The sequence below is a fragment of the Lepeophtheirus salmonis genome, chromosome 3 (assembly GCF_016086655.4).
Source record: "Lepeophtheirus salmonis chromosome 3, UVic_Lsal_1.4, whole genome shotgun sequence".
NCBI lineage: Eukaryota > Metazoa > Arthropoda > Copepoda > Siphonostomatoida > Caligidae > Lepeophtheirus > Lepeophtheirus salmonis.
The window spans coordinates 20,546,765-20,560,937 of NC_052133.2; the positions used below are offsets into that span (position 1 = coordinate 20,546,765).

A 14,173-nucleotide genomic window follows, 5' to 3' on the forward strand; every position below is an offset into this window, starting at 1 on the left:
AACATAATTCATAATCTATATACAGTCAAAATGAAATAAAATCTCTTTATACTCGTATTTTAGAGTCTTTTTAAACATAAACATCTTCAAAACCCATATCGTATCTTATATCATTGTTTCTTAAATATTAATATTTAAGCGGTATTTACTGCGGTGGTTTTTAACCTGCTTGCTGGTCTTGCCATTGCATTAAACAAATTTGTTATGCTGTTAGTAAATGACGCAAATTTTGCCCATGAAAACTTTTGACTGGCAATTTTATCCAGGTCAATTTTCCTGGAACCTATTAATTTATAATTCTGTCGAATTCTGTTTTGGTAGCAATTAACTATTTCTAATATGACAGAATATGTCCAAAGTAGAAAACATAATTTCATTTTTTTTATAGCAAATGCTATCTTTTACAAAAGGTATTACGTATTTGACAATGAAAATTTAGTCAGTCCCCATAGTTACATGGCTCTTTCCTCTAAACCTGTATTTAATTTTTTTTAAAAGGATAGTCTTGATTAAAAAATTGTCAAGAGTTGATTTTGTTTACACAAATTTTTAAGTTGAAGCTTTACGTTGCAAAAGCATGCAAGGTAAACTAAATCCAAAGTGCACTTGAGGCCTCCTCGACTAACAAAAAGAAAAATCAATAGATTCAATGTTTGGTGAAGTCGTGAGAAATTGGAGTCGACTTGAACTGTAGTTCCTATTTTGAAGACTCGTGACTCGACTTGATCACACAATCAAAGATTTGTAATTTGACTTGGATTCGAAAGATAAGACTTGCAACTCAACTTGGACTGGAAATGCATTTCCATTTTTTCAATTCTAAAATAGTTATTATTAAAGTATCTTTTACTTTCAAAGAACTTCGTCGAGAAGGAAAATATTCAAGGAATTGGACTCATCAGCGAAGATTAAGACTTAGACCTCTGGTTTGTTCTTCATAAATATAAGTATAATGCTATATCTTTCGGCTCTATTGATACGGTGGCAAATAGTTTATGGTGGATCTCCAAAATGAATTATAACAAGATTTGATTCTTCGCATCTCTCAGAAATGACTCACTATCTATGCGCAATACATACAAAACAAGGGTCTTCCTTGTATCAATATACTGCAGTTTTACTCATTTCAAGTTATAATGAACAATTCCGGGCTCTCTCAAACTCGATCCCTTTATGATAGAAGCCATTTTTGACGTCTATACTTCCTTGACCCCATTTAGTTGTTGAATATGAATGAATGAAATTAGGTCAGAGCTATTGTTTAAGACGGGCATTAATTCATTCTACTCATATATATATATACGACCAGTAGATTACACTTGAAACCCTAAATAATGAAACAAAATGAATTTAAAAATAAAACTCGAGGTGTGGGGGTACAATTAAGACTAATTAAATATGCAATGAAGTTAGTGGAAGGACGGAGTAAACATTGTATGAGGAGTTATATATTATGTCTTTAAGGCAAACGTTATGTACAGTTGATGCAGTGATTCCCAACCTTGTCATCACTGAGAAGCCGCTTTGACATTTTTATTATAGCTTTCGATACATGAAATATGTTCAATACATAGAGATACGTTTTTTTATCTCTGGTGGACCTTTTTGGTAACCACTAGTGTTGAGTTTCGGTCTGGAAATCCTAGACCGGTCTGTGACCGTCATCTATTTGGTTGGACCAAAATCGAACAAAAAAATCTTGGTCTGGACCGGTCTCATATAAAATTTTGGTCTAGACCGATTTTACAGATAGTTTTTTAATAACATGGCATCATATGTTTTTTTCAAAAACAATGACGGTATACGAAGTTTAAACAGAGATAGCTCGGATTAATTTTGATCCGACCGTCTCTTATGTGTATACAGTATTTGTTCTAGAACATAATGTGTACTTTAAGATTTTTTTGAAAAAAATGAATGAAGGTCTTTCATTATATATGAGACCGAAAAAATCGGTCCATAAATTGAGACTGAAAAAAAAATCGGTCCATAAAGTGAGACCGAATCAAAATCGGTCCACTGTCTGTACAGAAAAAATCGGTCCAAATCCGTCTAGAAAACCTAACTTAAGACCGAACCGAACTTTTTTTTTGTGCTGGACCGAGTCTCAACACTAGTAACCACTGACTTAATAAAACATGATAACGATAAGATATCGTCAATTTAAAAAACAACAACAACAGATGATTCAATATGTACTTTTAGTCCCTTAGTTATACCCGAAGGAGGTTCATTTAATTGTTTTTTATTCTCATTTGAGGATTCACAATAGACAACCCCTATGTAAAAAATAACTGGATGAAACTTATGAATGATTTAAAGACAAGAAATGGCCCTAGGAGAGGCTCCTCTTTAGTTTAACCCATACAAAGGAAATGGGGTTATTTATTTTAAAATCTTGAGCTTTAATACTAATTAATTCTATTTAAATGTCGACCACCCAAGGCGGAGGAGGGATCCAGGGGAAAGTTTCTTTCTTCATTTTTTTCTGGAAGGAAAGATCGTGATCTTTCTTTATGTATCAACAATTCCGCTTTTATGATTATTACAAGAACATTTAACAATATAACTAAAAGCTTCTTTTGATGGTTAAAAAAATATAAAAGAAATACACTCAGGAGCGTTTTATGAAGGGGAAAGGGTGCCTGGAGGGATTTGAAATTGAATATAACGTGACGGAATGATCCAAGAGTCAAAGGGTGTTAATTATAATAAAATAAAATTGATTATATAAAGCTCCGTTAGAAAACATGTCTAAAAAAGTAGGTACAGTAATCCACCTCGAGATACGAGTTGTATTACGAGTAAAAACTTACATTATAATATGAGTTTTGATTCAGATATCAAAGCCATATACCAAGTGGGGAAACGAAAATCACATGATGAATATATGTAGATATCCCAGGGACAGTTTTATTTGTCAGCCAGGGGATCTTGAGTAGACATAAATAAACTAACTACGAAGTCTTTACGAATTCACCCTTTTAACTGAATTATTAACAAAGTCATTTCTTGACATACGTCATGAGGGGAATTGACAAAAAATGATTAGGTGACATCTTGGGGGGCAGCATCCAATACCAGCATGCCTGAATTCCTTGCAGAACACTGCTTTGATTTAGCCATCAGTTAACTCTTTTTTTATACGTCCAATGAAAAAGAAAGAGAAAGATAAAAAACACAAAAAAATGGAACAGAATTAAAGCCAAAATTCGGACTTTCTAAACTATCTTACTCTTTGTAATGATTTATCAGTTCTCATTCTCTCTATCTTGTCGCCATTTCATCTACTCTGGTTCTCTTTCAATTGTTGATTGTGTCGTTCAGTTTGCCTGTCAAATAGCAAGTCGCTCTCTCTCTCTTTCTGTGTCAATGAAAAAAATAATTGAAAAATTAAATGATATTGTTCTTCATCATCCACTGCGTTACCCCGCTAACACACAAAAAAAAAGCCTATGTATTTTGTTGTCATCTGTCGATTCTCTCTTCTCCTTGATACGTCATGGAAATCATTGATAAAATCCATGATATGGTGATGGATGAAAGAATAATGAAGGTGCATGAGATTGCTTGTGATGTGGGCATCTCGAGTTGGAGCCCTATTTCCATTAATTTTACAACCACAACTGCTGAGGCACGAGTTGGTGAAAATTGTCGTATGGAAAGTGACTTTTTGTTGGTCAAATGCAGCTATTTTCTTGCAGCTCGGTTTTCAAACGGTCCAATAATGATGAGTAATATACACCTGTAATAGTTTTAGCACAGAATCAATGATGATTCTTCTATGCGAATCCAAAATACAGTCGTCATAATATTTCCGGTGGATTCCTTGATACAAATGAATCCCAAACAGAAAGAAATAGACTCATCTGTCTGAAAGTTGATGTGCGTTCTTTCCAGAGATGCTACTAACTAAACATAACCTCGATACGTTCCAGCAGTTCCATCTCTTGAACTTTCCAGGGACTTTTCAACCGACTCTCATTTCTTGATTTTTGTTCAAGATTGCTTTTATGTTGAGGTATCACGTATGTACTATAAATGATCAATTGAAAGTTTGTATACTTCAACTATTTTTGATCAATAGGATTTCTTATGAACACTGTCGAGTGTATATAGAAGAGGAATTCATTTCTAAGAAAGAATCTAACCTTGTTGTCCAGATGTTGGTTGACTTTGTTTTGTTAAATTATTTAAGGAATTCCTATAGCTGTTCTGCACGATATATTTGGATCAAAAATTCTTAATTGAATTTTAATAATAATATATAGGTATAAATATGTTCCCTATTTTTGGAGTTATTTATTATTTTATAAACTAGAAAGAACTATATTAAATAATAATAATTATTATTATTTATTTATAAGAGGTATATTAAATTTTATTTTATTAGTCAAAGGAATTTTTATAGGGAATACAAAAGGCTTCGTAATCGACCTCATATTAAGTAAACAAACAATAATAAAGGCTCTTGAATCCTCCTACCCCTAATTCCTTCATTGTCTGCATACCTACACGAAGCCTCAAGAGTGCCATTCATGATATATATGTATGTATAATATTATGCAGAGAAATATCACAGTTCACAGAGTCATAATACTCTAATCGAAAGTCTCATCAACTGAGCTGCATATCCGTCGTAACAAATTCAGTTGTTCCTTTGATAATGATTCTGTTATCATATTGTATGTTTAGAGGTGAATGCTCTTGTATATAGCTCTTAAGAGCGTCTTTATCAATAATTATATTTCTTTCCTTTGAAATGGCTTGATTCCCAAAGTTTGGACCCTCAAATCCCCCATTTGCAAGGAAGCTTGGAAGGATCACTTCGTAGATTTCATTATCCTGTAAGTTAATCCAGGGCCCCTTCTCAGAACATCGAACCTGTGTCTTGACGAGTCTTCTTCCTTCGTTCTTGTCAGTGATGTAAAACTCCATTTTGATGCCACGTGAGGCTTGAAGGAATGTGCTATAGGTTCCATATTCCCAATTAGATGCAACATTTTCCAGAATGAGGCGAATGCTCTTGCCAGTAATTCGAACGATGTCAATTTCGTTTTCGAAGGGAAGAACGGAAAGGACGTCTTCCATTGTGATGGACCCTTTGAACAGATTCGATCGGAGACCCCCACTATTGATAAAAGCAATGCAGGCTTGGGATCTATTAACTCCGTAGACCATGGAGTCTGTGACCAAGTTGCCCATAGTGCTCTCTCTTGTGGAGCTTCTCTTCAAATCAACATTGGTTGTACCCACGACCTTGTAATACTCTGACATTTTTTCTTGATACGGTTTCATGACTTCCTTGATTTTTGGATCTTCGTGCCCTTCAAGTAGATGCACCTTAGCCAATTGAACACCGGATCCTTGCACTGGCTCTAATAGATCTCCTCCCTCATCAAAATTGAGTCTGAGATGTCCTAAATACTTTGAGAAACTAAAAGCTTGTACTACGGGAACGACTCTTCCTGAGACTTGAGACACATAGGTTGGATACTCTCCCTTCACCCATTCCTGTAACTTGGGTTTATCTCCCTTTGGATACAAAAAAGTATGTGAATGTCCTCCAACGACTAAATCAATGTCTTCAACTTCTTTGGCAATCTTCAAGTCAGCTTTATATCCAGAATGACCAAGGGCGATCAGGATCTCTACTCCTTCTTCTTCCTTAAGTCTTTTGGCTTCCTTTCGGATACATTCAATTTCATCTGTAAACTCGAGAACTTTTCCAACAGTTACATTTGTAATGACAGGAGTGGAGGAAGATACGTAGCCAATGATCCCTACCTTTGTTCCAAGACTGTCATCCACAATGGATTTTCTAAACTTATATTCGTTGTTAGACTTTAATTTGATGTTGCAAGCAAGAACCGGAAACTTTGCTTCCTTTACAAAGGGCTCAATCCCTTCCAGACCATCATCAAACTCGTGATTCCCCAGACTCATGGCCGTGTAGTTGAGAATGTTTGCAAACTCCATCACGGCTTTATACTTGAAAACAGAGTACCAAATCGTTCCTTGATAGTAGTCTCCAGCATTGAGAAAAATTGATTTCTCGACACTGGATCGATGATGCTTGACTGCACTAACTAGACGAGGGAATCCACCATAGCAATTTTCTCTCTGAGCATGACAACGTCCATTTTTTGCATTGATGGGATCAAAATGAGCATGAATATCATTCACATGGAGTAGATCGAAGGAAATGTTGGAACTTTCTGAGGGGATGGATTTGGCCTCTGTAATTGGTACACATCCCACGGCAAGGAGAATTATGGGACATAGATAAATGTTCCAGAGCATGACTAGTATGCGAATGTTGAGTGTACCGATAGTAAGGATGATTTATATGTATAATGGGCTTGACTCTTATCATTATTTGCTCTGTTATTATCTGGTCCTAAAATATAAAATCTTCCTCATAGTGAGCATGATATATGCATGTACATAATAACTCGCATGTAATCATAAAACAATACAAAGCTTTACGTGTGTAAATATATACGTACTCTGATGATGTTTAGTTATATATAGAAATAAGTAGGATGTAACGATAGATGCAAGGAGTGGACATTTTTTATTGAGTCTCATAACTTACAGTTGACTTAAGCTTAGATTAGCCTCATTTTGTAAGATGATGATGCATGAAACGGCTTAAAGATCATAATCCCTCATTGTAAAAATCAACAATGTCTTTTACAACACTTCTACCTATTATAACCAAGTTCATGTATGTAGGTAGTATGGTTTCTCTCTCAGGTTCCACTATTTAACGGAATTTCTCCGAGTTTAGCTTATTCATCAACTGCTTATTTTTTTGTGGGTTGGATAAGGTTACGGAATTTAAGAAAAAAAAAAAAAAGATCCAGGAGCTCTAAAAAACAATAAGACTGATTCACATTTTCTCAGATTTGGGTTGATTCACATCTTGAAATGTAAATAATGGATAATATTTCGGGAACCCAAACTTTCGGATAACAAAATTAGACAGATACTTGTCTCTAACATTATTAGAATTTTACCCAAAGTTCGGACCTAAATAAAAGAGAAAAATGAGAAAGGTTTCATTTTTACCGTGACCGGTAATTTCATACCCAGTAAAATTCCTCCCCAGACATTTCATTCCCACTTTAATATTCAATGACGTCATATTGTCAAAACCAGTTATATATGTATACTACCAGTTGGTAGTTTTTGAGTATGTAGGGAGTCTTCGACAGTCGGCACTGGAAAAGACTGATGACTTATGATGGATGGGATAGGGATATGAAGGATTTATGGTGTGAATCAGTTAGAAATGACGTCATCATAAGTTTTAAATAGTGAGTAGGACTGAAATCCCGATCCGTAGATATTGTTCAAACCTAGGGAAGTAGAAGTACATGACGTCATTACTCTTCCCGATTGTCTATAATTACTAATACTCACTCACATCGATTTTATCATCCCTATTCCCTATCTCTTCTCACAGTTTATACCTACGTAAATGATAAGCAAGTATGCTCCAGCCGCTCGAACCCTTCTCCAGGATCACTTACACTCACCTAGTTTAAGTTAATCTTTGGATTGAAACCGTATTATACCCATATTTAAAGTGGGAATAAAATGTCCAGGAATGAATTTTACAGGGATGAATTTACTGGGAATGAAATGACCTAGCACCCATTTTAACAGATTACTGATACCGAATCAATAAATAGTCCAATGTGATTACTTTTGGAACATAATTAATTATTACTTATTATTATAATTATTGTTGCAATCACATTATATTCGTCATTAACTTGATTGAATCTCACAATCTCTCCTCGAAAAAGAAACAAAAAAAGGTCAAAAATCAATTATTAGTCGGCCAATTCTTTCAACTCTGGAATTTTGATTCGATAATAGTTGATAACTAGTCACAGCTTAATAAAAACTCATTGGTATCCAACCAATCAATGTTACAAATACTAATCAGAGGAAAAGAAGAAGAATAAATATCGACAGCTAAAAACGAAATACAAGGTAAATTTTTGTGTTTGTGAATAAGGTAACGCCATTTGGAATATTGATTTGATGCACTTGTTTATGTACATAGATGTGGTTCCCAGCACTAATCAAGACAACTAGGGATGCTACGTTCGATATAGATGATATCTTCTTATTTTATAACTAGGATTAAATATTTTGCAATACTATAAGCTTTATAAGTTCCAAAAAATCCGTCAAATCTTGCTATGAGCCCTAAAAGTTCGGGTAGCCAGAGCCAGTATGGGCCACATATCTTTTCGGATACTACAAGTTTACTCATATTATACCTGATTACTTCTGATCCGGGCCCAAAACCCGTCCTGTCTCTATGGGTAATAGTTATACAAATGAAGGCTATGAGAATTGGGATTTTACAGGTAGGACTAAAAATACATTCAGGAAAAAGGAGACAAGACGGTTGAAATAATAAAAAACAACATGTGTATAAAATTTGTTTACTCATTTAGACACTCTCGATCAAAAATGACTAGGTATTGAGCGCGAGGAGAAAAAAAAGAGAACCCTCTTATGTTTCTCCACAAAAATCCCACCCCACACGAATTATGAATAAAGCGCAGTTAGACCATTTTAAACCTATAATAAGAATTCAAGGAGATGATTTAGGTTTCCTATTAATAGAGACTATTTGAGATGTACAAGAATGTCCGCATGGGCGCCCTGAGAGGATTTGAAATTGTGAAATCTGAGAAGAAGTCCAAATTTGTGTCGAAAAGTTCAAACTACGCAGTAACATCATCTTTTTGTGATATAAGCTTTGTTTTGAGCTTGGATTTTTCACATTTCATTATGTTTTCAGTCATCCTTTTTGTTTTAAGTCCACTGAGGTTTTGCCTTGATACTAGCGCCATACAAACAAGTCTTGTCCGACGTTAAAGAGTTATTATATGTTTGTTCCCTTATTCCTTAGAGTCTCTTTAGGTAGGACTAAAGCGTTAAACCAAGTATCGAAACGCGACTGTTAGCCTGAACGCCTAGCTCACACTCTAAAATTACTGTGGGGAAAAAAGAAATTATTTTATTCTTTGATTCATCCTTTTTTTAATTTTCCCACCAAAGAGAAGAGGCCGGATTTTTTAATTATACAACTACAATTTATTGATTTTTATAATAATAATAAATATTAATTTGAGATACAATTGTTAATTATTGTCAGAAGTGGGAATTATGACTCGACACTTGACTTATATATAAATATAAAAAATATATTTTTACATTAATTATATATGAAAAAATAACGCAGAATAAACGTCACAATCTTTGAACTAGAATAAAGAAATTATTGGGTTAACAAAACTCCATAGTATATAAATCTTCTCTAGTGAAGCTATGTCCGTCTTTCGGACTTCGAATGAACATCTTCTGAAAAGTAAAATATATTAGATAACATCATAACTTCTAATTATATCTCCAAATAATAACTAGACAGTACCTCTAGCAAAGAAAAAAAAACCTATTCACCAATACATTTTTCAGCTTTTGATCACGTGGGTCCTCGTTTCGCACCTTGGTGTAAAGCTTTAGGTAGAACTAGCTTAAAATTCTTATTAAAATATAAAAATAAATCCTTAAATTTCTCAGTATATATTTTGGTATCCGACTAACTGGATCCTTATATTTCCCTGGATCCCTACAAATTTAAAAAAATAGTTTCATATTTGGGCTCAAGGCGAAATTTTCCAGGAAATGAGAAACCGTAGTATTTAGGCAGATGTGCAAATGTAACTTTAACATCTTGACGGCTCCAGAAAAAGTAAATTCCACCACTTCAAAATCGTCTTTCCCAATTAGGCAATAGTCATGGAGCAAGGTCAAGCAAACATAGCTCCAATATACCACAGAGATCTCGAGCCTCGTTATCAACGTTCATGTCCCATTCTTCTCTTCAGTCTCTTTGTAATCCTTTGATTACACACGAAGATGTCAACATTTTTTGACGTTCACGAGGGAATTAAAAAGACATAAGTGAAGATAAATGTTTTGTATAAAAGTACTCAAACTGCCACATAACGGGTACTTCATGTTTTAAAAGATTATGGTGGAATTTTGAATACTCATTCGTCTTTGTACCCAAAATATAGCATAAAAAAGTCACCTAATTTACATTATTGTTGAATCTAACATACCTACTACAGTATAATGAATTATTATAATTGTATATATTTACTGTATGCGTCATAGGTCCTTGTACACTTTCTACTTTATTAGAAAGAAAGAGAAAACTAGGCTTAATATTAATTATACAAAAAAAAAAAATTATAAAAAAGGAGATGAAGGATATTATAATTTCTATTATTTTACAAAAATTCAGAAATCAGCTGCAATACAGAGCTCAGGCGGGTTCGAAACTTACGACATACTTTCTTGAGTGTGTTTGCCGGAATCTTTGCCCATTCCTCCTCCCCCTTGGCATTAATGACCTCCACGCTGCTTTGGTAGTGGGCATTGGCCTTCCTCTCTACGGCAATCCACATGTAGTAGTCTTGTGGGTTCAGGTTGGGGGAGTTGGGTGGGCACATCTCCTTGAGCCAAAATCCATCCTATGTCTATACCCAATTTTCCATGCTGCAGGCTGCGTTGAGGGAGTGAAACACATTATTGGCAAATATAATTTTATATTCATTGGCCTTCAAGGTCCCTTTTATCCACATCGGTGGAAACGCGTTACCATATGAACCAGTCTTTGGCTGTGTGTTTTGTGCACCTGGTGAATTTTATACCAGGAGGGCGTGTTTGGAGGTCTTGAAATATGTACCAAATGCTGCGTGTGTTGCTGACTGGATCAACTGTGAAAAAAATTTCATCCAAAAAATTAAAACTTTCCTATTGGAGTTCTTCAATTTATAAGGAGGATCTTTTATCGTTCAAGCCTCTTTTGCTGTATAAAGCCGTCAAACCCTAAACTTTTGTAACCGCCCTAGACTTGAAGTCCAAATCCTCGATGCACCAGATAACCATTTTGTCAACCCTGAGGTTTGTGTCTGTCATCGCCTTCACATTCTTTAAGAGGATCCCTGTGCGGACCAATTTTGGTATTTCCGTCCTGTGACGACTGACAAAGGATTCGGTTTCGTTGTAGAGCTTCTTGGCGTTGTATACAGTGGTCCTACTTATCTGGAAGTGACTTGCAGTCACTCCTGGATTGTCACCGGCTTTGATGTGAGCAACGATTTTTTGACAAAGTTTTTCTATTACTGTATTTTGGAACTCCCAAAAGACCTACAGCTGATTTCATTTTTTTCAATAGAAACCTAAAAGGAGATTGTTTTTTTTTAAAGGTTATTATCTGTATAAAAAGTGTACAAGGACGTATGACGCATACGGTATATCTTATTTGGCTTAATAAACCATTGAATTTTTATGAAATAATCTGTGATTAAAATGTACTGGTTGTTTATTTCAGATCATTGTAAATAAAAGAGGCGAGGGAGTAACACGTGTCTATTGTCTCAATTCATGGTTAGGGTGAAGAAGGGGAAACATATTCCAAGGAACAAGGGTTAAGGATTGAGCTTAAGGACTGATAGGACCGGTCGTTAGACTCTACTCTACTGGAACGAATAAATAACGACCGACACAAGACTAGTTCTAAATCTCCTCCAGATTGGATACTGTGAGCGTGACCTTCCTTTTGCTTGGTCTCCCCCTTCCCTTTTAACACAATATGCTCTGTCTGGTCATGACTCAAAAATGAGAAAAATTATACTAAGTAGAAATTAAAAAAAAAAATTCATAAGATTTTAACAGATAGTATCATTGTTAAAAATTGGATCACTCAGCTATTGAAATCTGGACTGTACTAAGGTTTCGACAAAAATTTATGAATAAAGCCTCTCATAACTTGGAAAATGAGGATTAAATTGAGAGTGGAATTTAAAACATTGTATTACATACAATTATAGGACGAATTACTCAAACACCCCCGTCATGAAATACCTATCTACATTTAAGTAGCTCCCGTTTAATATCACATAGGGAAGTTGATGATTCTAAGTCAATCTTTTTAATAGAGAAATATAATATTCGGTCAATAGTTATCCACTAATTACACTATTTGATCCGGTTACACTCGTCTGAAGATCATCCCATTTCTTAATTTTTTCACAATCAGCATTTCTGATGCAAGGATATAATATTCTTAAATCAATATTTGTCTAAATAATTATGAACAGATAAGACATAATCTGAATTAGCATGGGATTATTTTATGTACATATGAAACTAATTATGAGCTACAACACATTTTAAAAATACAAACATTAATTTAATAGTCATGTGTTATTGAATTTTTGTCAAAAAATGTAATTTTTTCAGGGTAATCATTGGTTTTTGAATTTATTTCAAAAGAATTCATTTTTTTTCGAATATTTATGGACTTTTAAAAAAATTTTAAAAATCAAATTTAATATTTGAAGTATAATTTTTAAATTTTTTCCCCAAAAAAATTTAATTTTTGATTTTTTTTCAAAAATATTCTAAAAACCAAGCCTCCTCCTCCCCTAGAATATAATCATGTGGACGCCCCTGACAGCAAAATTGTATTTTCTAACTATTGTTTTTAATATTAAAGAATCGGAATTGGGATTGAGAATTTGGAATCGTCCGATCACAACTAAATATGTAGTCCCTATTTCATTTGATTTTAATATGGGGTGACCATATGGTGTGCGGTCTCCCTTATACATTTAAATTAAAATCCTTATTATAAAACATTTTTATATCATATTAACTTATTCGAATATTTAGAAATGTTAATTTTTGGGGTAGGAGGGAACTATTGTAAATTGAAATAGAAGTCAGGCAACCCATTTTTTTTAAAATTGTAAGTAAAGAGTTGATCTGCTTATTTTAACATGGGGGGCGTTAGCAGGGGTTCGGCTTAGGGGCTGAGGTCCCTCCCCAAAAGTAAGTATTTTTATCTGTTTTACAAGAATTTTTTTTTGATCAGGATTAAAAAATGTGACACGAAATTACTGTTAAATTTTTTTTTTTTTTTTTAAATATTTATTTTCTTAAAATAAGTTCATTCTGGCAAATTATGGTGCAGAGCCAAAAATTTAATATTTTACAAATAAAAATAAAATATCGAAAGAATGATCTGTTTTTTGGGGGTAAGGAGCTTGAATTTGATGCTATAATCAGTCTAAAACTATGGAAAAACAATGATTTCCAATGTTTTTATGTTTTGAGAGCCCATATCTTTTGGGAGCCCAATTTGAAGATGAAGAATTAGACGAAATTAGAAGTAAAAAAATACTTTTTCTGCTAAAAAAATGTATTTATGTTAGTAGTTACTTCCTTCAACTTTAATTCAACCATGCAAAATTAACGTAAAAACATTGAAAATCATTGCTTCTCCTTCGTTTTACACTAGTCATACCATCAAATTCAAGCTTTTTACTCACGTATTGTACCAGGTATTGGTTAATATTTTAAAAAGGCCCTAACCAATTGGCCAATTTTAAAAATATTTTATATCTACTGTAATTTTAAATGTATACATGCCATTTTTAAACATTTTTTCAGATAATTCAACCTGATGCATATATTGAAATAGGCCCAATAATAACAATAAATTTGCATGGTTGAATTAAGGTTGAAGTAAGTAACTAACACAAATAAATATAAATCAAATATCGACATAATTTTTTTGTAAAAAATGTCATTCTAAGAATAAATTATAATATTTTTATTTTTTTTAATATAGGACCCGCATTTTTATCTTTCCAGCAGGCCCCACACACGCTTAAACTGGTTTTGTCTTCTGGGCTTTCCTCTTAATAACAATTTTGGAATTTTAAACATTCTGACTTTTCTACAAATGTAGTTTTTTTTTAATAGATTGATTAGCAGAAATTTCTTATAATAAACAAAAAAATTGTATAGAGACCTTTTTTTTCTATGAATTCTACATGAACAGAAAACTATTATAACAAATCATGAATGGAATAAGTTTCTACGTATTTTTAAAACAAGTTAATCAATGAACTCTTATAACTATTGATCAAAATCGGATGCATTTTTAGATATTTTTCCTTCGTTTTTTATAAGTTGGCAAAATGACGAGTTTTTTTTCTTTTCCTAAGCTGTTGTCCTTATTATTTAATTCATGAGGAGTGAACTTAATTTTCTATTATATACA

At 33.6% G+C, this 14,173-nt stretch overlaps 2 protein-coding genes across 2 annotated transcripts in view; both read right to left on the bottom strand.

The window, feature by feature from the left end:
• The window catches only part of LOC121114586 (phospholipid-transporting ATPase VD), a 267,528-nt gene that overhangs the window by 150,096 nt on the left and 103,259 nt on the right, over window positions 1–14,173 (bottom strand). The window lies entirely within an intron of this gene.
• Window positions 4,275–6,340, bottom strand: LOC121114582 (snake venom 5'-nucleotidase-like). Its single transcript, XM_040708586.2, has one exon. The coding sequence runs from the start codon at window positions 6,301–6,303 to the stop codon at window positions 4,618–4,620; it is 1,686 nt and encodes a 561-aa protein (XP_040564520.1). The 5' UTR covers window positions 6,304–6,340; the 3' UTR covers window positions 4,275–4,617.